Raw genomic sequence first — 24,989 nt, forward strand, 5'->3', positions numbered from 1 at the left:
ATGCACTTTTTCAGATGGAACTTCAATGGGATGTTGTGTTTGCAACACTGTTCCAGTGCCGTCTCCTCTGGGTAAGATGCAGGTATTTGTCGAAGATACCTGAAATACACGAACTCAAGAATCTGATATGAACAAGTGATGTCAAATAAGAGGAGAAGTTGGGGTATAATGTAGAGTGGAGCCTTGTAATGCCTTGGACCAAAATCCTACAGGTGGTAAATGGGAGCACCTTCCTCACTCGGTTGCTGCGCTAGCGATAAGCAATGTCCCCCATTATAGAGCTCTCACTGCCAACACCTTCCCACCAGGAGAAGGATGGTGGCAGATTCTCCCAACAGCTCTTCCTTGCACCACCTTCATACCTTTGTCAATAACATTTTGTCAGGACAACCCGAGAGATCCAAACCCTCAGGGCACGAGGATGCTCAGGGGCAAGTCGCCAGTGCACACGTGCTCGAGCAGTGGTGGTCGCGCTGCTGTGCTGCACCCTGAGCATCCAGCCTGGCTGACACGCAGGTGCAGCCTCCAGGTGTCCAGCTTAGTGCTCCAAGGAGCTTCATGGCCAGAACTGCCCAATTAACACCCCATTAATGATGTGCTCTGGCACTTCTACACCAAACTGAAACCACATAGCTCATGAAGTATCTGAGATGAAAACTAACGTCTCAAATTTCATACTGGAGAGGAAGGACTTCCAAAATTTTCCAAAAGGGGACCAGCGGAAATTCTCCTTCTCGTTGCCACGTGAGGAGAGGCTGCAAGAGCTGGCACTCCTCAGCTGGGAGAAGAGAAGACTGGGGCTGGGGGTGGGTGGGGTGTCTTATCAATGTGTATAAACACCTGCTGAGAAGGAAACAAGAAGAGGGAGCCAGGCTCTGTTTAAGAGTGTGCACTGAGAGGACCAGAGGAAAGGGGCACCAATTAGAAGACAGGATATTCCAGCTGCACATGAGAAACCAGTATTTTAATCTTGGGGTGATATATTTTACTGGATCTAGATGATGCTCCTTGAGCAGAGGGGATGGACCAGTCTCCACAAGTCTCACACAGTCTCCACAACCTCAGCCACTCTGTGTGATTCTCTGCTTTGGTGAGACTCCTAAAGCCTTTGAACTAAGCCCTGATGCCCCCTGGAAAGGATTCTGGGACAAGGGATGATCCCAAACTCCTCCAATACCATTCATCACAAAACATCTGCCTAGTCCAGAACATCGTACGGCAGACACAGTCAGGAGAGAGAAAATATCCTTTTATTGTGGGTATCAAGTGTGGGAGCCCGGGAGTCACAGGGGTTCAGGCAGTAACAGGAAATCTGCACCTACAACGACAAAGTCAGAAGCACCGATAAATCCACGAAAGAAGAAGAGGCATGACGCTGTTCCCCTTTCCTTGGGGAACACAGCTGGCCAGGAATGGTTTATAGCCCAGAAGAGAGAGCGACTGCTGGCAGTGACTGTGGGAGGGCTCTGGCGCCTTATCCCCATGGGTAACACCCTGAGCGCCCCGCGAGTGTACAGAGGTGCGCCGTGGCCCTGTGCCACACAGCAGTGCTCCATGGGCAGCCCCTGGGGAGTTACTTCCAAGCCCTGCGCAGCACTATCCCTCACCGTCCCTCGCCCGCGAGTTCGGCTGACCAAGAGCAGTGTCCGAGTGGTGAAAGATGGGCAGCAGAGCCTGGTACGCACCTGGGCTTCTTCACCTTCTAGACCTGACTGATTTTTTTCCAGTCCCCATCTTTTCCTATCTTCCTTCTTTTTTTGTCTCGTTGGCATTCCCTCGCCTCTGCCCAGGCCTCCTTTCTCTTTCTTTTTCTTTGGTTTTCAGTTTCCTGGCAGGAGCCTGCAAACCTTTCCATCCCAGTGTGATTAGACAGGTAAAGCCAGGATCAACCGGAACCAGTTCTTGGTTTAACCAAAGCTGACTCGTTTTACCTTTTTTCCTCTGAAAGGCTCTTTAGTTCTTCTGCACGTACCGGGGAGTCTACCGTGGTCTCTGGGGTGATAGGAGGCAAAGCAACGGGTGCCTAAAACAGGAATGTCAGCGTTAGCAGGTGGCTTGGGACGGCCTGGAGTAGCAGGTGACTGTTTGGCAAATGGCTCCCTTGGCCCTGCAGAGAAGATCCCTTCGGCTGGTTTGCATCAGCCCTTTCTTCCAAGGGCCTCACTTTGGAACACAGTGTTCACGCGGGTGTGTGACACTCAGTTCGTTTGTGGGGGCCACTCAGCGGGGAGCCCGCGGTCCCTCTCACGCCAAGAAAAGGCTTGCCCACATCATTCTGCCGGGGTTTCTTCTGCCCTCCCAAGACAGAGCTCTGCGGATACCCCTTTGGTGCAATCCCACCTCCTGTGGTGGGAGGCCTTGCTTTGGAAATGTGTCTTTCTGTAGGTGTTTCCTTTGATGCCTAACCCTTTTGAGAAACAACCTTTCCTCTTTTAATTACAGTGTATCATTCGGGGGATAAATAAACCCACACAAAGCCACATGAGATGGAATGCCAGGAAGAGGCACAGCAGCTACTTGGACTCCTCAGGAACTACCTTCCACACGAGACAGGTTGTCTCAGCGGTTGCGGAGCTGCCATACCTCTGCTGTTTCTGATCCCACCGCTGTGTCTGCCCCTGCTGCTTTCTGGAGGACAAGCAGAGAGGGCGGTGTGTCAAGGAAGGCTTTTGCCTGGTGCTCCACATCTGCTTTGCCTCCACGGCCATGTTGCTCTTCCAAAGGCAGCTCTGGAGAGCAAAAGCAGGTGCAGCAAAGTGACTTGTTGGAAGTGAGCAACAGCTAAAGCAAAACCCACCCGAAGCCCTACACCAGCTGCCTGCTCAGGCTGTGACAACCCTCAGGGCCTCCTCATACCTGTGGGTCTGCCCACGGGTGCTGGCACCTCCTCAGCTGAGGGACTGGAAAGGCCAGCCATCTTCGTCCCAAAGATTTCATGGCAGTTTTCAGTCAGAAACTCCACCAGCGTCTTCACCTGCACACATGACAGCCTTGGTTTCAGCGCAGGTGCCTGAAAACACGTCGAGCAGCCTTTCCTACTCCTGACCCCTGCCTCTGCGCAGAAGGCTGTCGCTGCGGGCTGCTCTTCCAGGTAGCCACCCCACCAGCGCTTGTTGGAGAAAGGGGGCAGCCAGGGACCTCTGCACAGCCAAGCTCTGATGGGCCAGGAAGGCTGCAGCTGGCTGGTCAATACAGCGTACCTTCTCAGACACCTCCAGCATGGCCTCCAGTGGGAGCAGGTCCTCGTTGGGCGGGCTCAGCAGGTTTGGCCCAACGCAGATGGCCAGATTGCTGCAGCTCATCCTGCTGGTGGATGCGTTGTGGCCAATATGCTGGAGAAGGGACAGCAGCCGCTCGAGAAGGAGGAGATTTGCTGCAGGCAACTTGCCGGCCACCCTGAGGGAACAGGAACACAATGTTTAAAAAGTCAATGTTGCCCACAGCTGTCCCCAAAACTTGCACAAGGCAGGTGGGAGCCAGCGGCTGTGCTCTGCAGCTTTCCAGGTGCTCTCAGCCAGCGGTCAGTGCTCCTGCGCTTCAGGAAGGAAGCACGGCGTTGCTCTCCAGCTCCTGATTTCCCCCAAGCCCACGCAAGGGAAGGCTCCCTGTCCGTGTGCTTTTCCCCAAAACCCAACTCCACCCCCCAGCAACACTGGGCTGCCAGGAAACACGGCTTTTTAAGGAGCCTGTCCCTTTGCAGGCAAGTCCCAGGCCTCTACCAGTTGCTGCTCAAAAGGCAAGCTGCTGGCCACACTTACGCTTTCAGCTCTTCCACCTTCTTGCTTGGCTTCTCCATGGCTTGCATCCAGTCCCCATAGAGGTCAACGACGAGGAGCTTGGCGGGGATGCTTCGGAGGAAGTCCTGCAGTGCCAAGAGCTCCAGGTGAGTCTTTGAACACTCCAGGCCAGCCAGGAGCTCTTCCAGCTGCAGGTCAGAAGCGCTCACCTTCAAGATGACGGCCAGCAAAAGCACAGGCTGTCTGCCCAGGTCGACATCTGCGCCACTGTCGAGGGCCTCCTTCAGCTCCCGAACTGCTGTCCCACTGGCAGCTCTCCGGAATATTCCCTCCGTCGACGGTCCTTGTTGGTGCAGGATATTCAGGAGCTCCTGCAGGAGACGCAGCAGAACAGTTGCTTGGCTGAAAAGCTGCCTTCTGACAGCAGTGTCCGTGGCCAGAGCTCTGCCCCAGACCCGGCTGCCTCCCCTGCAAAGGGGCTGGGGCCAGAAGCATGAGCCAGGGGTGAAGAGCCCAATGCCCCGCCCTCGGTGCTCCTCGGGACACAGGGCTGGGGCCCCCTGTCCAGACTGGCTTACCTGGATGGGCTGGGGCAGCGTGCCATCATCCCCGCAGAGGGCTGCAAGGGGCTGTCCAAAGAGTGCCCTGCGGCAGTCTGCCTGCCCGGGAGCCTGGGCAGCGAGCGGGGTCCGCCGCAAAGCAAAGGGCCAGGGCAGCCCTCTCCTCCTCCTCCTCCCGGTCCCTCCCGCCACAAAGGAAAACACAGCAAGAGCCCCTCAGTGGAGACCACTGGAGCAGCACTCTTGGAGCCTGCCCTGCCCTGCCCTGCCTGCAGCGCAGTGATGAGTGGTGCAGCAGGACGGGCAGGGAGCCAACAGCTGGAACCGCCTCTGCTGCTCAGCGGCTCCAGCTCGGAGGCTCCTGACAGCCAGCGTGCCACCGGGACAGCCTGGCCCAGCCCTCGCCCTGCCCTCCACCCAGCTCTGCGCAGCAGCAGAGGCTCTGTCTCCTTGGAGAACCACATTCAGCAGCCGCTGCCCAGCGAGTGTCCTTCCTCATCCAGGTGACATCCTTCCTTGGGGGGCCAAACCTGCATGGCGACACTCAGGGGACAAGTGAGCAGAGCTCCCGCTGACTCCAGCCGAGGGGCAGAGAGCCATCTGCCTGGCTCTCGGGATGGAGCAGAGGCAGGCATCACCTCGAGCACGCTGCCCTGCACGCAAGGGACAAATGTCAGGTGGGAGCGAAGGGACCTCAAGGGCTCAGCTCTCTCCTGCTCTACAGCGATGGGGACCGACTTGCTCAAGGCGAAGGGCAGCTGCAGCAGCATCCCATCTTCTGCAGAAGTGCTGGTTGCAGGAGCAAAGGTGCCTTTCCCCACCTTTTTTTCAAAAACTCACCTTCCGAGTGGCAACATCCTCCTTCTTTGCCAGAAGGGACTGGCAGAGGCCCTTGCTTGAGATCATCCTGCAAGAACCAGGCTGTGCTTAGAGAGCAGCCCTGCAGCAGAAAGGGCCACCAGCGAGCTGCCACCTGGCACCAGCAGCCTGAACGTGGCAGAGCTGGGACCGTCAGCCCTGACAGACTCTCTGCCCTGTGCAGCAGGTTTCCTCCCAGCGTCGCCAGCAAGGACATGCCAGCGTTCCTGGTGGCTCGCCAACCCTCTCAGCTCCCCAGGTGGTACCTTGGGACCCTCCCGCAGAAGCTCACCCCACTCGCCAGAGATGCCTGCCACTCCAGCACAGCGAGAGGCGGGTGAAAGGCAGCCACTCTCACCTTTGCCTGGCCCTCGATCAGGGTCTCCAGGCTCCTGGTGCTTAATGTCCTCCACTGGGCAAGAGAGAAGGAGTGGAAGAAGGTGAGAAGCGATGCCTCTGCTGCTCGGCTGGAGGAGCAGCGCTCAGGGGACAGAGCTGAGATGAGAGAGACACTCACAGCATGGCAGTTGCACAGCTGCTTCTCTAGGAGTTTGAGGGAGGGCAGTCGCGTCACCCGGGCTCTCTTCACTCCACCTGGTGGCCTATGCAGCAGAAGAGAGAGAAAGAGTGAGCCCCAAGCCACCTCTTCTCTCTCCAGTGAAAGGGATCCTGACCCTCCCTGGGTACCACCCCAGCGCCAAGCAGAGAACAGAGCTGCCTGCAGAGCTCCTGCCTGCCAAGCACTCCACCCTACTTCTCCCTCTTCTCCTCCTTGCTGTAAACAGAGGAAGAAGAGGCTTTCCATTCCCGCTCATCCCTCGTCTGCCCAAGAGCTGCCCATAGCCATGCAGAGCTGTGTTCCCCTGTACGGATGCACCTGGAGCATCCCCTCAGCTTACCCCAGCAGCGTGTCCACCCACAGCTCCTTCACCACGCATGAGCTGCAGAAAGAGAGGAGAAACAGCGTCAGGCCCCACTGCCCCCCAGCCCGTGGGCAGAGCGGGCACCTGCACAGCCCTGCCCTGTGGGGAGGGACACAGTGGCAGGATGAAGCCCCGTGGGGCAGGACAGAGGCGCTGCCAAAGCCCTGGCTCCCTCTGTCATGCCAGAGCAGCTGCTTTTGGCCTTCCCTTCTGGTGACCAAAAGGTGACCAAAAGGTGACCAGGGGATGCAGGACACAGAAACGCCCCCACCCCTCTCCTTCCAGCTGCCTGCAGGCCCACCCCTCAGCCAACCCGGCCTCCCTCCCTCCCTGCCGGTGTACTGCCTGCTCCCCGCCCAGGGTCTGCATGGCAACCAGAGGCCCTTCACAGGATGGCGTGGGCATGGTAGGGATCCTCTCCTGCTTCTTGCCAGCCCTGACTGCAGCTGCCAGACCCCAGAGATGATGGGGGCCAGCACCGCCCTGCACTGCCCAGCCCGTGGGATGTGGCATCATGACTTACTTGAAAGTGGCAAGGCAGTAGCCTGTGGGCCAGACAAGGATGAGGGAGTTGCTGCCCTCGCTGCTGCCATCCTCGTCTTCTTCTTCCTCCCCTCCTGCGTCCATCCTCCTGCTCAGCACCCACAGCTGGTCCAGGGCCAGGCGGAGCTGCGGGCGCACGCTGGTGCCATGTCTGCTGAGAGAAGAGGCAGGCAGTGAGCTGGAGGTGGCCTCCTCAGGCCCTGGCCAAAGCCCTGTCTCCACCTGCCCTTGGGTTGGACACCACAGGGCCTGGGGCTGGTGGCAGGGTGTCCGTGCCCTGGTCCCAGGGCCGGGGATGGGGCAAAGGCAGCCGGGGTCTCAGGGGCTTACTGCCGCTTGGCGATCACCAGTTCCTCCTGCAGGAGGAGCAGGCGCCTCTCATTCCTCTTGCGGCCCCGGGTCAGCTGCACGCCCGTGCTCAGCACCGGCTCAACGTCAGTGAGAGCCTCCCTGCAGAGCAGAGAGTGGGGGGCATGAGCGCTGAGGGGCCCCGCTGTGCCCCCGTGTCCCTCCTCTGTAGGGGAGCCCACCTGGGCCTGCAGCAGCAGTTGGCCTGGCCCATCCCGCCCAGGCCAGGAGGACCGTCACGGTGTGCAGCGCTGGCTGACACCAAGGACGTGGGCCAGTGTGCAGGAGCGTGGCTGGGAAACCGGTGCCAGTGGTGGTGCCCGAGCAGCGCTGCTCGGCCAGACCCTGCCTCCTCCAAACGCCGCTCTGCACCAGCACAGCTCCGTCCTGCCGCACTGGTGGCTGTTGGCTCCAACAGACCAACGTTCCGACCCCAACTGAAACTCGGGGGGGGGAGCTGGGGGCAGAGCTGGGCTGGGGGTTCTCTCCAGTAGGGCCATGTCTGTCTGGCACTGGGGAGCCCAGGGGTGGACGCAGCAGAAGGTAAGCATCACCTCCCTCCACCTGCTGCTACGGCTTTGCCTATTGCAGCCCAGGACACAGTTCACCTTCCTGGCCCTGAGGGCACTTTGCGGGCTCCAAATCGGTCAGCACGGGGTCCGCTGTGAGCCCAGGTGTCCAGCTGGGTTTCCCCAAGCATATACTGGTGCAAGGGCTCGTTCCTCCCCGGGTGCAGGACTTGGCTCTTCCCCTTGTTGAACTGTACCAGGTTCCTGCCAGCCCCTTTCTCCAGCCTGTCAAGCCCCCTCTGCTTGGCAGCACCACCCTCCAGTGCATGAGCCTCTCCTCCCGGTTTTGTGCCACCTGCAAGCTGTCTGAGGGGGCGCTGCCCCGTCCTCCACATCACTGAATGCCAACAGGACCCACATCGTGCAGCGCAGGGGGTTGCAGACATGCACCTTGATGTGGCATGACTTGTCACAGAAGGTTCAGAAATTTAGGGGAAAAATCCATGTGATTTTTTTATTATCTATACAGTGCTTCCCCTTTTTATTCATTCAAGCTATTAAAAGGTGTACAAACTGTCTCATTTTTCATTTGAACATCACGTCTCTTCATAGTTCTGATGTTACGTGGAACATCGGATCGGGTTGTATTCTTGCATAGATCGTTAGACAGTAGGTAGCCGAGATTATTCGATAGTAGGTAGCAGATTACCTGCATTAGTTGTGCTAACAGAATTGACAGGAGGTTGCATTTAGCGCTTGAGCCAAAGGATAAAAATCCAAGGGCTCCAATGAACTCAGTGGGCTTTTGATCAGCAGATTGAATTCGCCACATTCAGAAAAAGAAAAGGTACATGAGAAAGGCGTGCTCTACCTGGACTGCCACAATGCATGTTTTAGGAGGTATGAAGCTAAATTATTCTAGCCCTTCCCCTCACCCCCTTCCAAAAAACAGAAAGCACTAGAAAAAAACAACCAACAACTTCCAGAGCAATGGGGCTTCTAAGTAAGCCAAGTAATTTTCCCTGTATCATTCCCATTCAATGAGCCACTTTGTCTGATGGGTACCAACGTAAGACTCTTCCAGGAAAAAGTAAACAAAGAAAAAAACTTGTTGCACAGGCAGTTACCCCTGCTATGCTATGGAAGATGCAGAATTCTTCCCTCATCCAGAACCTTCCACCTACTTACAAAACCATGCTGACGTTTTCCTCCATCTCTACAACTCGCAGGTTCCTCTTCCCTGGGAAAGTCTTTCCTCTGTCAGGCTGTGGGGATGGCTGATCATAGGCAATGCAAGCCCCAAGCCCCAGCCGCCATCTGAGGCCACCATCCTCCTTTGGCCATGAGCAAGAGCTCAAATTCCTTTTCAGCTTTAGCACAATCTATTCCCAAATAGCCACAGTCGCTAAAAGCTTTCTGTGTCCTGGATTGGTGGTTTGCAGGACCACCTCCCGGCTCCACGTGAACCAAGGCTAGCGGACAGCTGGATTTCAGGGAGGTCATTCAGGTTTGATCCTTTGTCCCCCGAACCATCCCCACAGGCCCAGCAGCACTGAAAGTCACAGCGGGCTGTGTGTGAGCAACCTGCTCCACTGGACTTTTGCCTCAGTCTTCACTGGCAAAGACTGCAGCCACACTACCCGTGAGGCAGAAGGCAAAGGCAAGGACTGGGAAAATGAAGAACTACCCACTGTAGGTGAAGATCAAGTCTGAGACCACCTGAAGGTGCACAAGTCCATGGGATCTGATGGGCTCCAGGGAGACCTTAGAGCCCCTTCCAGTCCCTAAAGGGACCCTACAGGAGAGCTGGGAGGGACTTTTTACAAGGGCATGTAGTGATAGGATGAGGGGGAATGGTTTCAAACCGGAAGAGGGTAGATTTAGATTAGATATTAGGAAGAAGTTTTTCACTCTGAGGGTGATGAGGCTGCCCAGGGAAGTTGTGGAGGCCCCATCCCCGGAGGTGTTCAAGGCCAGGTTGGACAGGTGGAGCAACCTGGTCTGGTGGGAGGTGTCCCTGCCCAGGGCGGAGGGGGTGGAACTGGATGATCTTCAAGGTCCCTTCTGACCTAAACCGGTCTGTGATTCTATGATGATAAGGAAGGAGCAAGACAAAAAGGAGGATGGGTACAGGGAGACATACAGGATGAGAGAGAAAAAGCAGGACAGGGAAGAGGCCAGAGAGACTGTGAAAAACAGAGGGATGCAGAGCAGGACAAAGAGGCAGAGAATGAAAAAAACATCAATGTGCTTCAGGACAGAGACAAAAAAAGAGAAAAAGAGGAGCAGGGAGCAGGACAGAGAAGGAACAAGAAAAAAAAAGTGACAGGTAGCATGCCAAAGAAAGAGAGGGGCCGGAGACTAGAGCAGGGGCAGGCAGCAGGATACAAGAATCGCCAGATGAAGAGAGGTACAGGGAAGCAAAAATGTGACACCAGCGAGGGAAAGGCCGGGGGGCACAGCCACAGGGAGGGACCCGGACGCGGCAGAGGGGCGACACAGCCCCAGGGGCACAGGACTCAACGCAGTTCCTGCTCTTGGTGCTACCAGCAGAATTTGACAGTTCAGGCGCTTCTCTCTGCCTCTCTCAGCTCTTACAACACGAAGCTTTCCAGAGACACAGCCTCGCACATGCACACTCACACTATGTGGCCGTACCATACTTTTGGTTACGGATATGGACCCCACGGTGCATGTTGCGATCAGGTCTGCTGAGGACCACTCACAGGGACCCTTCCTCACCTGGAGAGGGCGGCTGTCTCTTGTTTGCAGCTGGGGGCAGCTTCCAGCTCCATCCCCTTTGTGTCCTTCTCCAGCAGCTTCACCTTTTCTGATCAACTTTAGCCGGAGCCAGAGGCAGCCACCAACATCCCAGGGGGAGGGAGGGACAACCGAGCCCTCAGCGCGGCCTCTGGGAGAGGGAGAGAACGGCGATCCCCTCAGCCGGCCCCGGGCTGGAGCCCCTCCTGCTGCAGGAGCTGCTGCAGACACCGCTCGTTCCCCGCGCGGGCGCTGACAGCACTGCGTTACCGGGGATGGAGCGCGCCCGAGGCCCAGCTGGCTGCTGCCAGGACAGGCCGTGGGGCGGCCTGGGGCTGCGGGACAGCCCTCGGGGGAGGCGCTGGGGCCGGGACGGCTGCAGGGGGCGAGCGGGGCCGGGGCGGCTGAGGGGGGCTCAGGGGGTCGGGGGGCCCGCTGCCTCTGCCCGGCTCTGGCTGAGCGGGACCCCATCGCTGCGGGCGGTTCGGGGCGGCCCCAGCCCTCCCCTCAGCCTGCGGGGCCACGGCAGCTGCCGGCGTGCCCCGGGAAGGAACATGGCCGCCGGGCAGCCCCGTGCCCCGGGACTACAGCTCCCGGCATGCCCCGGGGCGCGCCTGCTCCCAGCATGCCCCGCGCGCACCTTCCCGCCCTCGGGCCCTGCGGGACACCCCCCCCGCCCCCCGCAGCAGCCATGGCCGCCTCCCCGGGGCTGCCCCGGCCCAGGGCCAGGCCCCGGAGCCCCGGTGGGGCCGGGAGGAGGGGCGGGAGGGAGGGGGAGAGCGGGGAGAGGGGTGGGATGGGGCGGTGGGGTGGGGTGGGTGGAGAGGGGCGAGAGATTAGAGAGGGGGGGGGAGAATACATAGGGGAGAGGGACAGAGCAGAGAGAGAGGAGGGGGACGGGGAGCGGAGAGGGACAGAGGGAGGTGTGAGAAGCGCCCTCACTGTATTGAATTTTAGTCCGGGGCAAATTCGGTGGAGCAAAGAATATTTATTACAGTGCTGGGAGTTACACGGGGGATTTCTCCTCCTGTGGCTCCTTTTTCCCTTTACAACCGTTTGTTTTTATTTCGTATTCCTTATTCATGTTTCTTCTTGGAACATAATTTGCATAATCAATGAGTTTTCGGAACATAAACCAACCCTTAATTACATAATCAATAAGTTCTTGGAATGCAACTCAGCCGTCAATTTACATAATCAATAAGTTCTTGCAATGCAGCCCACGCCCAAACATGCCCCCTCCCTTCCAGCAGCGCAGGCGTTGTTCCTCAGGGGTCTCCTGGTGGTCGTTGGAGGGAGGTTTGAAGTCTTTATCGCCATGTCCTTCTTGTGGCTTCTTCATTCCTTACACTCCTGTGTAACACCACCCTTTGCCCTGCAAGTTTCTATACTTCCAACTGTTGCTCTCGTCTGATATCCTGTCTAACACTATCCCTTTCCCAAACGCACAGCGAGCGCACACCCATCTTAGCTGAAGCCATAGCGAGCACACATTCATTTGAGCTGAAGCAAAATTTTTGCCAAATTACTTATTACAATTCCATCCTTATTCTTTTTATCATCTAATTTTGCTGAAGCGTTTTACATCTATCTCACAGGATTCTTCCATTTTAGCAAGAATTTGAGTGGCTTCTTCGAGGTTTTCTTCTTTTTTGGCTTTTCTCAAGATCATGATTTTCTGAGGAGCGGCTGCCACTTGCAGTCTTTGGACTACACTGTGAATTAATCTTATGAAACGGGGTATTTAAACAAGGCAGAAATAAGAAACTTTCAAAAGGCACACAGCAGAATCAGTCTTAATTTCTTCCACCAAGCGATTTTCAGTAATTCATTTCACCAACTGGCGTTTACCATTTAATTTCTTTTTTGCACCAGCACATGTTATTTTTTTTTTATATCAGCAGCGATTTCTCGTACTGCTTTTTCATTATCATCAATTTTTAAACAACAATCAGATATGTTAAATTTTCTACACATCTCTCCTTTTACTGCTAGCAGATAGTCTACTGCGAGCCGATTCTGGTTGACTGCCGCCGTTGTCTGAGTTTGTTGGTGGGTTAACAGTTTTAGTCCTGAAGCCGTTTTGTTAGTGATCAGCTCAACTACTGCTTGTAGTCTTATAATTTGATTCAGCATATAGGTGGGGGTTTATATCCCCAGCTACCATCTTGGGCCCATGTGGCTGGTTTGTGTGTCCTGGTTGAATTACTCTCAAGGTGCAGGTCTTTCTTCAGTGAGGTGGTAATTCTGGGAATGCCCAGTTTTTACATATCCAGAACAACTCATCCGGTGCCTGCCAAAACTCTTTCATTGTATCTTCTACATTTTCTTAATATTGTGAGCTGTTTTTCATTCCTGAGAATGGATTCATACCCTCCTTCTTACGTTTAAAGAGACTATTTTTTGGTACCCGGGTGTTGTGGTTTAGGCCAAAATCCGCTACTGGGGACCTGGCGGACCCCAGATGGGACCGACAGAATGTTTTCATTAATTAAGAAACAAAGTTACTGAACCAAATTGGTTCTGGTTTACCCCAAACCAGGACACCGGGTACAATTTTTGGTTTCGTTTTGAAACGTTAGGTATGACCTTGGTTTTCAAGGAAACCAAGTTTGGGTGAAATTTGAATCTATTTTTAAGACTTTTTTTTTTTTTTTTTTTTACATGGGGTCTCCCCCATTTGATCTGAAAAGTTCCCTCCCTCCCAAGTCAAACTGACTTTTCCAATTACTGTGGAACTTATCACTCACTTGTCAGGCCTCCTTTTTTTTTTTTTTTTTCTCATGGTGAGGGTATAATTCCATTCCAGGATTTCAATCGGACTCAAACTTGTGCCTCTCCACAGCCACTCTTCAGCCATTCAAGCTCCCCCACAGACTCAGCAGTCAGTCACATTTAATTCTTTAGCTATGTCTGTTGCTAGATTTAAAAACAAGTTTTGCCCAAGAGTGGGGAATCCTAACTCTTTTTGTAACTGTTTTTGCAGCTTCTGGTATATGCTCTCGTTTTGTACTTTTAATTTTTTTCTTCTCTGTTTTGTGACCTTTGTCATGCTCTTCACTAGTTCTTCCTTCACCATCTCTTGTACTCCCCCTCCGTCTGGAATATCCCAGTGTCCTGCCTTAGTGAAGCAGAGCCATTTTTCCCCTCTAGGACACCCTACTCCTAATCTTGTTCCGCCTATTCCTAAATTCTGTCCAACCCAATATTCTTGTCTGCCGTATTTGCACACTTTTAAACTCTCACGGGTATAACACTGGTGATTGATATGCGTGTGCACAGTCACAGTATAAAAGGATCGTCTACCCCAGGAGACCGTCTGAGAGCACTTCTGGCATTCGTTACCAGATACTAGAGATACCACTAGTGATAATACCACTAGAAGTGGAGGTCCAGCATGGCTTATACTCCTACCTCTCGTGCCTATTGGGGTGCCTCCAACAGCCGAGAAATAGTTCTTCTTGGCAGCAAGTCCAGAGGCCAACGTGGTCTTGCCCTCCATCCTCTTTAGTTCGGTATCTCTGGTCCTTGTGGCACAATAGGGTTCTATCTTTGGTCCTGGAACTCATATGGGAGTTGATATTTCGAGGATCTGTGAACGTTCTGGTTGGGTCGGTCCACATTAAGTGATTTTCTGTGGATTCTGCAACAATAATACACTTATCTATTGGGGTTGTATACTCACATTGGATACACTAAAGATCGAGGACTTGGGAGAGGTACTGCTCCTGTCTGCCACGGGGACCTAAAATGACCTTATTACAATTCTTACACTTAACCCGTGTATACGCACAACAGTTACAATCGCAGCAAAGTAGAGTCGAAGGGGTTTGGTGCTGCCCCAGTCCGAAGGCACTTTCGAGGCTTTTCCTGTCTGTTGCTCTCATGCAGCAGTACTGACTCTTATGCGCCTTCTGAAGGCTCTCCAGGGCTTTTTGCTGTCAAAGCAAAAACACGAGACTTCCTTCTCATGGTTAATTTCCATATGCGTACTTTGAATCTGTATAGATAATGCCTTCTTTTCCCTGGAGATAATCTAAAGCTCTCTTCAGAGTGTATAGTTCACAACTCTGGGCTGACTAATTTGCTGGTAATCCTCCTTCTTCAATTACTGCTTTTTTTTCCCCATCGATGACGACATAACTACTTGCTCTCTTTCCGTCTATACATCAGGAGGAATCGTCTATAAATTTTTTTTTTTATATTTTTGTTGTTGTTTTTGTTGTTGTTGTTGTTTTATATATATATATATAGAGAGAGAGAGATATGGCATCAGCGAGTTTATTAGGTCTTCTCTTATCCTGGTTTGGTAATCTATAAAGTCTAAACAATCATGTTCCATCTCCCCACTTGTCTGTCTATACAAGAATTGTGAAGGATTTGTGTTTCCGTCTATTACGAGGGTCAAATCATTCTTTTCTATTAAAATGGTTTCGTATTTCACAATTCTGGAATCTGTTAACCACCGGCCAGACTTTTGAGATAAGATAGTTCTTACAGTGTGTGTGGGGTATGTATGATTAGGGTTCTTCTGGAAGTTAATTTTTGGCTTTTTTTCTACTAATATTGCTGTGGCCACTACTTCCTGTATGCATGTGGGCCACCCCCAACATACTGGGTCTATTAATTTTGAATAGATATGTCACCGGTTTTCTTTTTCCGACGCATTCCTGCATTATGACTCCATATCCCTTCTGTCGCGTTTACAAAAAGGTGAAAGTTTTTGGGTTTTTTTTCCTAGGAAGGGGAGGGCTAAAACTAGGGCTTGTATTAACTTCTGCTTCTTTAAATTGCTTTTGTTTGTCTTCTGTCCACTGTATTGGACTTTTTTTTACAAGTTTGTCATACAGAAATTTTATTGATTGAGTGTATCCTTTAACCCATAATTTACAGTACTCTAGTAACCTTAAAATCCTCTTTATTTCTCATTTCATTTGGGGGATACTTAATGCTGTAATTTGTTCTGGATTGGTTTTTCTTGTTCTTTCACTAATTAGATGCTCTTATTTTCTTTTGTACAAACTGCAGTTTTGTTGTTGAGACTCTTAACTCTTGTTCTTCAAAAAAAAAAATTCAGCAAACGTATCGATGTCTCCTTCTGACTTTTTGCTCCCTCTCTCCTGATACCAACAGGTCATTTCCATATTGCAAGATTCTTACTCCGGGTTCTGCCTGGAACTCCTCTAAAATTTTCTCTAGCATCTGTTCAAATAGATTTGGGGATTTTGTGAATCCTTGAGGCAGGAAGGTCCAGCGGACTTGCTGCTTCTTCCCGGTGTCCGGATCTTCCCATTCAAAGGCAATTTCATAATACAAGACTTCTCAGCTCCTGAGTCTACTAAAAAGGTGTAAATTTCCTCCTGGGGGCCTAATTTCAAATTTATCAAGGGCTCACTAATTCTTTCTTCCCCCAGGAGGTAGAGCCTTTGACACCCTTAATTGGTAGTGTATTCTTCCTGTTGAGGTAACACTCGATCTCTCTCTTGCCTGGGACACTCTTTCTTAAAATGTTCTTCCTGCCCACAATAGTAACACTTTCCGCCCTCTGGGGCTCCTGATTTCATTCATATGGGCTTTTTTGAGCGGTGGCAGATGGGCTCCTTGTATCTTGTATGGTCTCATCCCTGGCCCTGGATTCTGGAGCGCTTTAGTTTTTGTTATTTCTTTTACAGTCGCTACCATTAGTTTTGCTTTTGCCCTCTGCTTCTCTTCATCACGCCTCACATATGTACTTTTTGTGCTTCTCGTAACAACTCATTGATTCTTCTCTTATGTCAGTTTTCCATCTTTTTCATTTTTTTTCTTAATATCTGGCCAGGCATGGGTGACAAAATTTACTTTTTAATAATTCCTGGCCAGCCACAGTCTCTGGGTCATTCTTAGAAAACTGCTGAATATTCCTTCGGAGCCTCTCCAACCACTCCGTCGGAGATTCCTCTTTCCCTTATTTACTTATTAAAAGTTTTGCTCACATTTGACTCCATCAGGGCTGCTTCTTTAAGTCCCCTTATAATTAACGTCGGATAATCAGACACGTTTCTCCTTCCTGCGGGGTCATTTTGATTCCAATCAGTTCTTCGTAGGGGTAACTTTTGGTCCCCCGCCACTCTATGAACGTTTTTCCTTTCTCATATTCTCATCCCTGCTAAACAAATCATTTGTCTGTCTTCCGGGGAGAACAAAGTTCCCATGATGGATTGCATTTCTTCCCAAGTGTATACATTTGGACTTAAAAATTGGTCTAATTGTTCTGACAAACTTAGGAGATCTTCCAACAATTTCTTCATTTCTTTTTTAAAGTTCTTGACTTCTGTACTGGTTAGGGGCACATTCACAAATCCTGCCCCATTTTGAACTCCTGGGATCGGGACTTCCCATAAAGGATGCAGCCCGATTGGTTCTGTCATCTTCTCATTTTCTTCCACTATGGACCTCCCCACTTCCCACCTCCATTTCCTCTGGCTTTCCCTTCTAACGGGGACCTGAGGCTCTCTTGCGCTTTCCGGAGGGTCCGGGTTATATGGGGGAGGTAAGTATTCAAGAGGATCCCAGACTGGTCTCTGGTCCTCCTCCTTCTCCTTTTGTATTTCCCATTTAAAAACCCCTGCAGCTCCTTTCCAACACGCTGCATATTCGCTCTCTTCTTCATCAAATGATTCTTTAGAGTTAACGTATACATTTAGTGCTTGACACAGCTGTCCCTCTATAGAATCATACTTTGGCCAGTACTTCTCTGGCCTTATGGGCTCTTTGGTCCATTTAAACATACAGTAATGGATCATCTTTGCTTTGTCCTTACCCCGGGTGCAGGACTCTCCTTCCTGCCCCCATTGTAACAACATCCTCCCGAATGGACTGTCCGGAGGCATTTCTGGAATTCCCTGATCAGCTTTTCCCTTAGATTCCTCTTTACTTTTCCCTTGTCCCATTTTTTTCCCCCGGGGGATCTCTCAACTCCAGCCTTTCGCTTCGTCTCTTCACTGGCCGGTCTCCTCGCGGAGATATGGAACCGCGGTTAGAAAGACTCCGCACTCGCTTCGCAGATCTAGTCCGCGTCTCACTCACACCACTCTCAATCCCCCGTCACTCAGCCGCCTGAGCAATACTTAACAGTCAATTTTCTTACCCGGGTCTCACGCACAAGTATTATCGGCTGCCGCGGTTATCCCTGGGACCCCCCTTGTGTCCACGAGCCCCTTCACTGGGCTGTTGCCGCTGGTCCGTCACTGAGGGCGGGGAGAATCCGAGGATTGCTGAAATCGGCAGTGGCGCGCTGTCCCGGTCTACTCACCTGTCCAAGGCTCCAAACATGGGCTTCAGGTCTCCCGGACGAGCCCCCAGATTGTGAGAAACACGCTCACTGTATTGAATTTTAGTCCGGGGCAAATTCGGTGGAGCAAAGAATATTTATTACAGCGCTGGGAGTTACACGGGGGATTTCTCCTCCTGTGGCTCATTTTTTCCTTCACAAACACTTGTTTTTATTTTGTATTCCTTATATTTATTCATGTTTTTTCTTGGAACATAATTTACATAATCAATGAGTTTTTGGAACACAACCCACCCCCAAATACATAATCAATGAGTTCTTGGAATGCAGCCCACCCCCGAACATGCCCCCCCCTTCCAGCGGCGCAGGCGCTGCGCTGCCTCAGGGGTCTTCCTGACAGTCATTGGAGGGAGGCTCGAAGTCTTTACCACCATGTCTTTCTTGTGGCTTCTTCATTCCTTACACTCCTGTGGTTATCTTAGCTAACGACACCACCCTTTGTTCTGCAAGTTTCTGTACTTCCAACTGTTGCTCTCGTCTGATATCCTGTCTAACGCTATCCCTTTCCCAAACGCACAGCGAGCACAGACCCATCTTAGCTGAAGCCATAGAGGGCACACATTCATTTGAGCTGAAGCAAAATTCTTTTGCTAAATTACTTATTACAACAGCAACACACACTGACACACACCCCGACTGCATAGGAACACACACACTGATACAGACCAACACACACTAACATCCCACACACGCCCCCACCACACATGGAACACCCCACGTAATGCACACAGTGCTCGTGCACGTCATGCACAGAGCGTGGAAGGCATGCACATGCAGCACGCACACACACACGCAGTGCGGGCACACACAGCCTGCCAGCATACGCACAAAATGCCCGCACACACGGCACGCGCTCGACCCAGTGAACGCATACCTGCAGTGCGCACGCTCACAGGCTCATCTACACCACACTGCACGTAAACAGTGTGCACCCACCGTGTGGGTACCGGGACACGGAGTGCACCCAGACACCGAGTGCACCCACACACAGGGCACACACGATGCGTGCACACACAGAGTGCAGCACACAAACTGACGTGCCGGCATTTCCCAGTCCCTGAAGGGCCGACAGGAGAGCTGGGGAGGGACTTTTTACAAGGGCGTGTAGTGACAGGGTGAGGGGGAATGGCTTCAAACTGGAAGAGGGGAGGTTTAGAATAGATCTTAGGAAGAAATTCTTGACTGTGAGGGTGTTGGACCCTGGCGCAGGTTGCCCAGAGAAGCTGTGGCTGCCCCATCCCTGGAAGTGATCAAGGCCAGGTTGGACGGGGCTTGGAGCAACCTGGGCTGGTGGGAGGTGTCCCTGCCCAGGGTGGGGGGGTTGGAACTTGATGGTGTTCAAGGTCCCTTCCAACCTAAACCATTCTGTGATTCTGTGTGTGCGCCCAGGCGTGCGCATAGGTACGGAGTGCAGCACGTGGGTGTGCTGGACTCGTCCCACACGCACATCACCGCTTGCCTGCTGCGGCTGTAGCCAGATGGGCCCCTCAACACCCCAAACCGTGCATGCTGCCTGTAGCAGTTCTGTTTTCTGGTGTATGTGTTTTGGGAAGGCCCTGGTGGCAAAGGGCTGCAGAGAGTGGGGTGGCAGTGAACTTCCCCAAGAGGCCGCGATGCCACACGGGGTTTTTTGCTGCCAGCTGTCAGCAGGCAGCGCTCGCAGCCAGGCGCTGCTGCCTGCCGCGGGGCCTGCACAGCCTCGTCCCGCAGGCAGAGCGTTCAGCGGGGGTCTGTCGGGGGTGTCCCATGCCGGCTTCTGCCTCCCCTCCTGCCGGGAACCCCCCATGGCGCCCCCCCTTCTGCCAAGAGGCCACCGGGCCCGGTGCCCGGAACCAGCGACTCTGTGACATCAGCCCCGGGAACAAGAGCACCGTGGGCAGCGTGAGCACTGCGGGCACTACGTCGGCTGCGGCACTGGTGGCGACAGGCCCTCGGTTCGCTTCTTGCAGGTGCCACGTGCCGCCACTGGCAGCAATGAAACTGCTCCTCGTCGTCGTCCTGCTGGCCCTGTGCTGGCCTGTGCAAGGCGCGTGGGACAGCTGTGGGTAAGTGGCCCCAGGCTCTGGGGGGGAGCTTGGGCAACCCTGATGGGGTTCACTGCAGGGAGCCCGCTTGTCCCCCGTGGCCACAGCTTCCCCAACCCCGCCTGGGAGCCTCACATCCTGGCCAGCACCCCGGCTGCTGGCACAGCTCCTCTGCGGGGCTCAGGCAGAAACAGGGGCGCACGCACGCCCGCCCCAGGGGGTTCCCTGGCCCTGCTGTCCGTGCAGCGCCTTGTGGGGAGGGAAGAGGGCTGACCTTCAGCCTGAAGCGCAGCACGCCGTGGAGCAGGACAGTCATGAGTTTCTGGTTACAGAGGGACCTGCGGGCTCCGGCCCATGGCTTACCAGTACGGCATGTCGCGCGTGGTGGGTGGCACCGATGCCCGTCCAGGAGCCTGGCCCTGGATCGTCAGCATCCAGGACCCCTGGGAAGCAGGCACGGGGCACATCTGCGGAGGGTCCCTCATCAGCCCACAGTGGGTCCTCACGGCGGCACACTGCTTCATCGAGGCCAGGTAAGGAGGGCCAGGGAAGGGGGCTGTCCCCACCACCCTCGCGGGTGCCCTGCGTGCAGCACCGCCTGCTACTCCCATCCCCGTTCCTGCCAGTACGCCCAGTGCCTGGGCACTGCCGAGCCCAGCCCAGAGACTGCTCAGGAGAAGGCTGGGCTCGGGCCACTGCTTCCTAGCAGCCTCCAGCGCCACATGGCTCGTGCCTAAGGCATGCCAGGGCAGTGGCAGCCTGCGTGGCACTGCTCTCCTCTCTGCCCTGGGAAGCAGAAGGCAGGGAACGGCGGGGCTGCTGCAGCGCGTGGCTCCGCTCCCTCTGACCCCCCTCTCCATCTGCCTTCCAGGCACATCAGCATGTGGCGCGTGGTGATCGGGGCCACCCAGTTGACTCGGCTGGGCCCCGAGGCCCAAGTGCGCCATATTAAGCGGCTGCTGGTTCACGAGCACTACAGGAATATCACGCAGAGGAACGACATCGCCCTGCTGGAGCTGGACCAGCCGGTCCAGTGCAACTCCTACACCCAGCTTGCCTGTGTGCCCGACGCCTCACTTAGAGTGTCAGAGCTGCACACCTGCTACGTCAGCGGTTGGGGCGCCACCACTGCAAGATGTGAGTTCCCCCAAAGTGCTGGTGTCCTGAGTGCAAGCTTGGCACACTGGGGAGAGGGGTTGGGCTTCCCGAGAGCGGAGGCGAAAGCCGCAGTCAGGCTGTGGGGACGTACGCCTCCGGAGAGAATGGGCTGACCCACCGCCCAAAGCCAGACAGAGGGGAAACACGGGCACAGTGCCTTCAGGACGCAAAGCCAAGCCCTAGGGAAGGGGTTCACCCAGGCAGGGGGGGAGCTGCTGGGGCTTCATTGCTTTCTGTGCTCACAGCTGCAGGGTCAACGGATGTCCTGCAGGAGGCCAAGGTCCAGCTCATTGATGTCAACCTCTGCAACAGCAGCGGGTGGTACAGAGGGGCCATCCACAGCCACAACCTGTGTGCTGGCTATCCGCAGGGTGGCATCGACACCTGCCAGGTAGGACGTGCTGCAAGTCAAGCCCCGGCAGCACCGGCAGCCCTCTCGCAACGCCCAAACATCGCCCGGCACGTGCTTGGCCTGGCAAGTCACCCTGCCACCGCTGGGTCTCCACCGCTGCTGGTGCTCACCTCCCCTTCCCCAGATGCAGGTCCTTGCCCAGTGCCCGCCTTGTCCCAGAGCCCGGGGACGCTGCCCAGAAAGCCCATCCTGTGCTCCCGGCAGCCCATAGGTCCAGATCCCAAAGCATCCCCCTTCCACACAGCCGGGAGCACTGTGCAGAGATGAGAGAGTGCCCGACCTTACAGGCCCTCCACCCTCTCCCAGATGAGGCTCTGTAGGCTCCAGCACCGGAGCAGCGCCGTTGTGTGCAGTGAGCAGAGCTCTGGCAGGTGCTGGGAGAGAGAAGGAGCCGGCCAGAGCGCTGACAGCGGCCACCCAACACCACCTCAACCCTCTCTCCTTCCCTGCAGGGTGACAGTGGTGGTCCTCTGGTGTGCAAAGACAACAACGCGGACTACTTCTGGCTTGTTGGGGTGACCAGCTGGGGGAGAGGCTGTGCCAGAGCCAAACGGCCCGGAGTCTACACCTCCACCCAGCACTTCTACAACTGGATCCTGGTCCAGATGGGACTGAGCCCAGCAGTAAGGGGTACTCCAACAGCACGGGCTTGGAGTCATTTTCTCACTGCCTCAACCCCTTATCAGAGGCCAAGGCCAACACCAACACCACCGGGCACGATTAGCTCCTGCCCATTTCCACTCCAGAAGCTGGTGGAATTCTTTACTCGGGTGCAGGAGCTGCTGCAGGTCCTGTGGGGGAAAAAGGCTTGAGCAGCGTGACGAAGAGGCTCCAGAGCAGGCCGCCCTGTTCCACGACCATTTCCTTCCGGGGCAATGCCTGCTGAGCCAAAGGCAGCCTCAGTGCCAAGGCCTGCTCTGTCCTGCCCGCGCTCCTCTGAGCGCAGAAGGGCTGATGTTGACTCGGTTGTAGAAATAAAGTTCCTGATTTTCACAGCTGAGCGTGCTTGAGTCCAATTCAGTCTCCGGTGCAAGGCAAGGACTTGCGTGCCCGGCGCCTGCCAATGAGGCCGCAGGCAGACAGCAGGGCACGAAGGGAAAGAGTGACTCCCAAGGGCTGAAACGGTGCCTGGTCAGAGAGGAGGGTGCTCAGAGCCACCATGGGACGGAGAAGACTGGCACATGGAGGATAGGAAACAGTGATGTGACCTGCAGATGACTTTGGGGGTATGCATTAAGGCACACAGCTGGAGATTAGGGCCCAGTGTAAGCCGTAGCTAATTGAACAGACGGTGTGAAACTGCTGAGCGTGACAAGAGAAATTGCTGACCACAGCAAAGAGTGAGAAGCCAACAGGGCTCTCAGTCCCAGAAGGAAGAGCCGGATTTCAGGGGTAGTTAACGGGGGATTGATCCCCCCTTGTCTCCATTTTCCCTGCTTGAACATCCCCCTCATCTTCCTTGACTCCTCCCTTTCTCCTCCCTTGTCTCTCCTCCCAAACAAGGGACCCACCCCAGGTCACTTCCTCTCCTCCCAGGTTTGCTCCATCACTGAAGAGATTTGGTGTTTCAGGTGCTGGTAGCTCGGTCGCCTGGGACCGCCATGGCATTACTGATGCGGCTTCCTGGGCACTGCTGGCCCTGCTAGATGCCTCTGCCCACACGGACCCCAACCATTCCTCCAGTTGTCTGTGCAGTGTGGCCACTCTCATCGTTCCTCCTTGACCACCTGCCAAACGTGGTGCTGGAATAGCAGAGTACCCACAGAAGAAGGTTTGCTCCATCGCTGAAGAGATGGGGTGTTTCAGGTGCTGGTAGCTCGGTCGCCTGGGACTGCCTCGGTCCCCGCCACTGCCTGCATGCATGTGGGCCACCCCCACGTACTGGGTCCATTAATTTGGACAGGTATGCCACTGGTTTCCTTTCTCCGCCCCATCCCTCCATTAGGACTCCATGCGCTATCCCTTCTTCCACGTTTACAAGAAGGTGAAATGGTTTTGGTTTCTTTTTTTTTTTTTCTAGGGAGGGGAGGGCTAAAACCAGGGCTTTTATTAGCTTCTGCTTCAGTTTTTGTAATGGCTCCTGTTTGTCTTCTGTCCACTGTAGTGGACCTTCTTTTACTAGTTTGTCATACAGAAATTTTACTAATTGAGTGTATCCCTCAACCCATAGTCTACAGTACCCTAGTAACCCTAAAATCTTCCTTATTTCTCTTTTTGTTCTTGGGACACTTAAAGCTGTAATCCCAGAAATTCGTTCTGGATTGATTTCTCTTTTTCCTCCACTAATTAAATGCTCTAAATACCTTACTTCCTTTTGTACAAACTGCAGTTTTGCCTTTGACACTCTTAATCCGTGTTCTCCTAAAAAATTCAGCGAACGTATCGATGTCTCTCTGACTTTCTGCTCTTTCTCTCCTGATACCAACAGATCATTTACATATTGCAAGATTCTTACTGGGGGTTCTGCCTGGAACTCCCCTAAAATTTTCTCTAGCGTCTGTCCAAATAGATTTGGGGATTCTGTGAACCCTTGAGGCAGGGAGGTCCAGCGGAGTTGCTGCTTCCTCCCAGTGTCCAGATCTTCCCATTCAAAGGCAAATAAGTTTCTAGTCTCCTCTGCTAATGGACAGGCCCAAAAGGCATCTTTAAGGTCTATTACACTAAACCATTTACGATTATGCGATATTTTACTCAGGAGGGTATATGGGTTCGAAACCACAGTCTGCCTAGTCTGTACTTGTTTATTGACTTCTCGTAGGTCTGTGACTAATCTCTATCTCCCCTCAGCCATCCTGACCGGTAGAATTGGACTATTGTAAGGTGACATCCAGGGTTCCAACAATCCATCCTTCAACAATGAATCAATTTCTGGTTTTAGACCTTTCCTCCCCTCATAAGATACGGGATATTGTTTTATCCTTACTGGCCGGACCTCTTTAACTTCTATTTTCGTGCGGGTTCATTTACTTGTGCTGTTTTCTTCTCCTGGCAACGCCAGCAGCAGAGCGGTCGGAGGAGAAGGGTGAGTGCCAGGCTGGTGGTGCGGAGGGGCGTGAGTGTGATGTGCGCGGTGGCCCCGGAGGGCACTGAGAAGGGTCGGTTGGTCTGGCTGTGCGGGAGGATGTTCTGCCCGCGGCAACCGCCTGAGCAAGCGTGGCCTTGGGGAAGCATCTGGTTGAGCGTTTGTTGGTGTGCTGGAGAAGAGCTGGGCAGGTGTCCCAAAGGGCAGCGTTTGGTGGGACCTCCTTCACCCCAAAGCTTTGTGGGACCTTTTTGAAGCCACCCTGGTGAGGCCTCTGCTCCTTCCACCCAAGTACTTTATGTTTCACACCATGGAGTGGTCATTTCTGACTGCATCCTCAGCAGGACCTGGGGCCTGTGGCTGTATCTTCAACTGTGGAGCTGTAGAGACCTGGCAAGGATGGAGGAGAAGGAATGAGGCTCCTGGTGAAGGGAGGGAAGTGAGGAGGTGCGATGTCCACACTGGCCTTGAGGAGTGGCTGGGCAGGAGAGGACATGTTGGTGTAGGAGCCATGGAGCAGCCTGTGGCCAGAAGCAGAGGGTGGACACAGGGAGCATGGGCTCAATGTGAGAGGGAGCATGACCTCGGCGCAGCGCGTTTAACTAGAGGGCTGGGAGCGAGAGTGGCGTCCAGCCTGGGCAGGGGAGCTGGGTCTGCTCGTCCTCCATGTGAGAAATGGTGGTTTGCAGGTAGCATCTGGTTGCACTTGCTGGAACGCAGAGCAGGAGAGAGTTGTGTCCTGGTTTTCCCCTACAAAGGCAAGACATGGGTGGAAACGTGGCAGTGGGGAGGGACTGGGAGTAAC

At 54.0% G+C, this 24,989-nt stretch overlaps 1 protein-coding gene and 2 long non-coding RNA genes across 3 annotated transcripts; 1 reads left to right on the forward strand and 2 right to left on the reverse strand.

Moving 5' to 3' along the window:
• Positions 1-1,574: 1,574 nt before the first annotated feature.
• LOC309684172 lies at positions 1,575-2,598 on the reverse strand. Its single transcript, XR_014270277.1, has 3 exons — positions 2,584-2,598; positions 1,932-2,023; positions 1,575-1,847 (listed from the first exon to the last, which is right to left on the reverse strand). It is a non-coding gene; the product is annotated as an uncharacterized lncRNA (long non-coding RNA).
• Positions 2,599-2,645: 47 nt separating this feature from the next.
• On the reverse strand, positions 2,646-3,252 carry LOC309684171. Its single transcript, XR_014270276.1, has 3 exons — positions 3,201-3,252; positions 2,857-2,974; positions 2,646-2,729 (listed from the first exon to the last, which is right to left on the reverse strand). It is a non-coding gene; the product is annotated as an uncharacterized lncRNA (long non-coding RNA).
• A 14,295-nt stretch (positions 3,253-17,547) lies between these two features.
• LOC309684170 (acrosin-like) lies at positions 17,548-21,974 on the forward strand (the record flags this gene model as incomplete). Its single annotated transcript, XM_082500120.1, has 4 exons — positions 17,548-17,582; positions 20,572-20,744; positions 21,002-21,141; positions 21,615-21,974. The coding sequence occupies 4 exons, from the start codon at positions 17,548-17,550 to the stop codon at positions 21,972-21,974; spliced, it is 708 nt and encodes a 235-aa protein (XP_082356246.1).
• Between the last annotated feature and the right edge of the window lie 3,015 nt (positions 21,975-24,989).

Source organism: Vanellus vanellus (assembly GCF_965231255.1).
Source record: "Vanellus vanellus genome assembly, contig: HAP1_SCAFFOLD_143, whole genome shotgun sequence".
In the NCBI taxonomy this organism is placed as follows: domain Eukaryota; kingdom Metazoa; phylum Chordata; class Aves; order Charadriiformes; family Charadriidae; genus Vanellus; species Vanellus vanellus.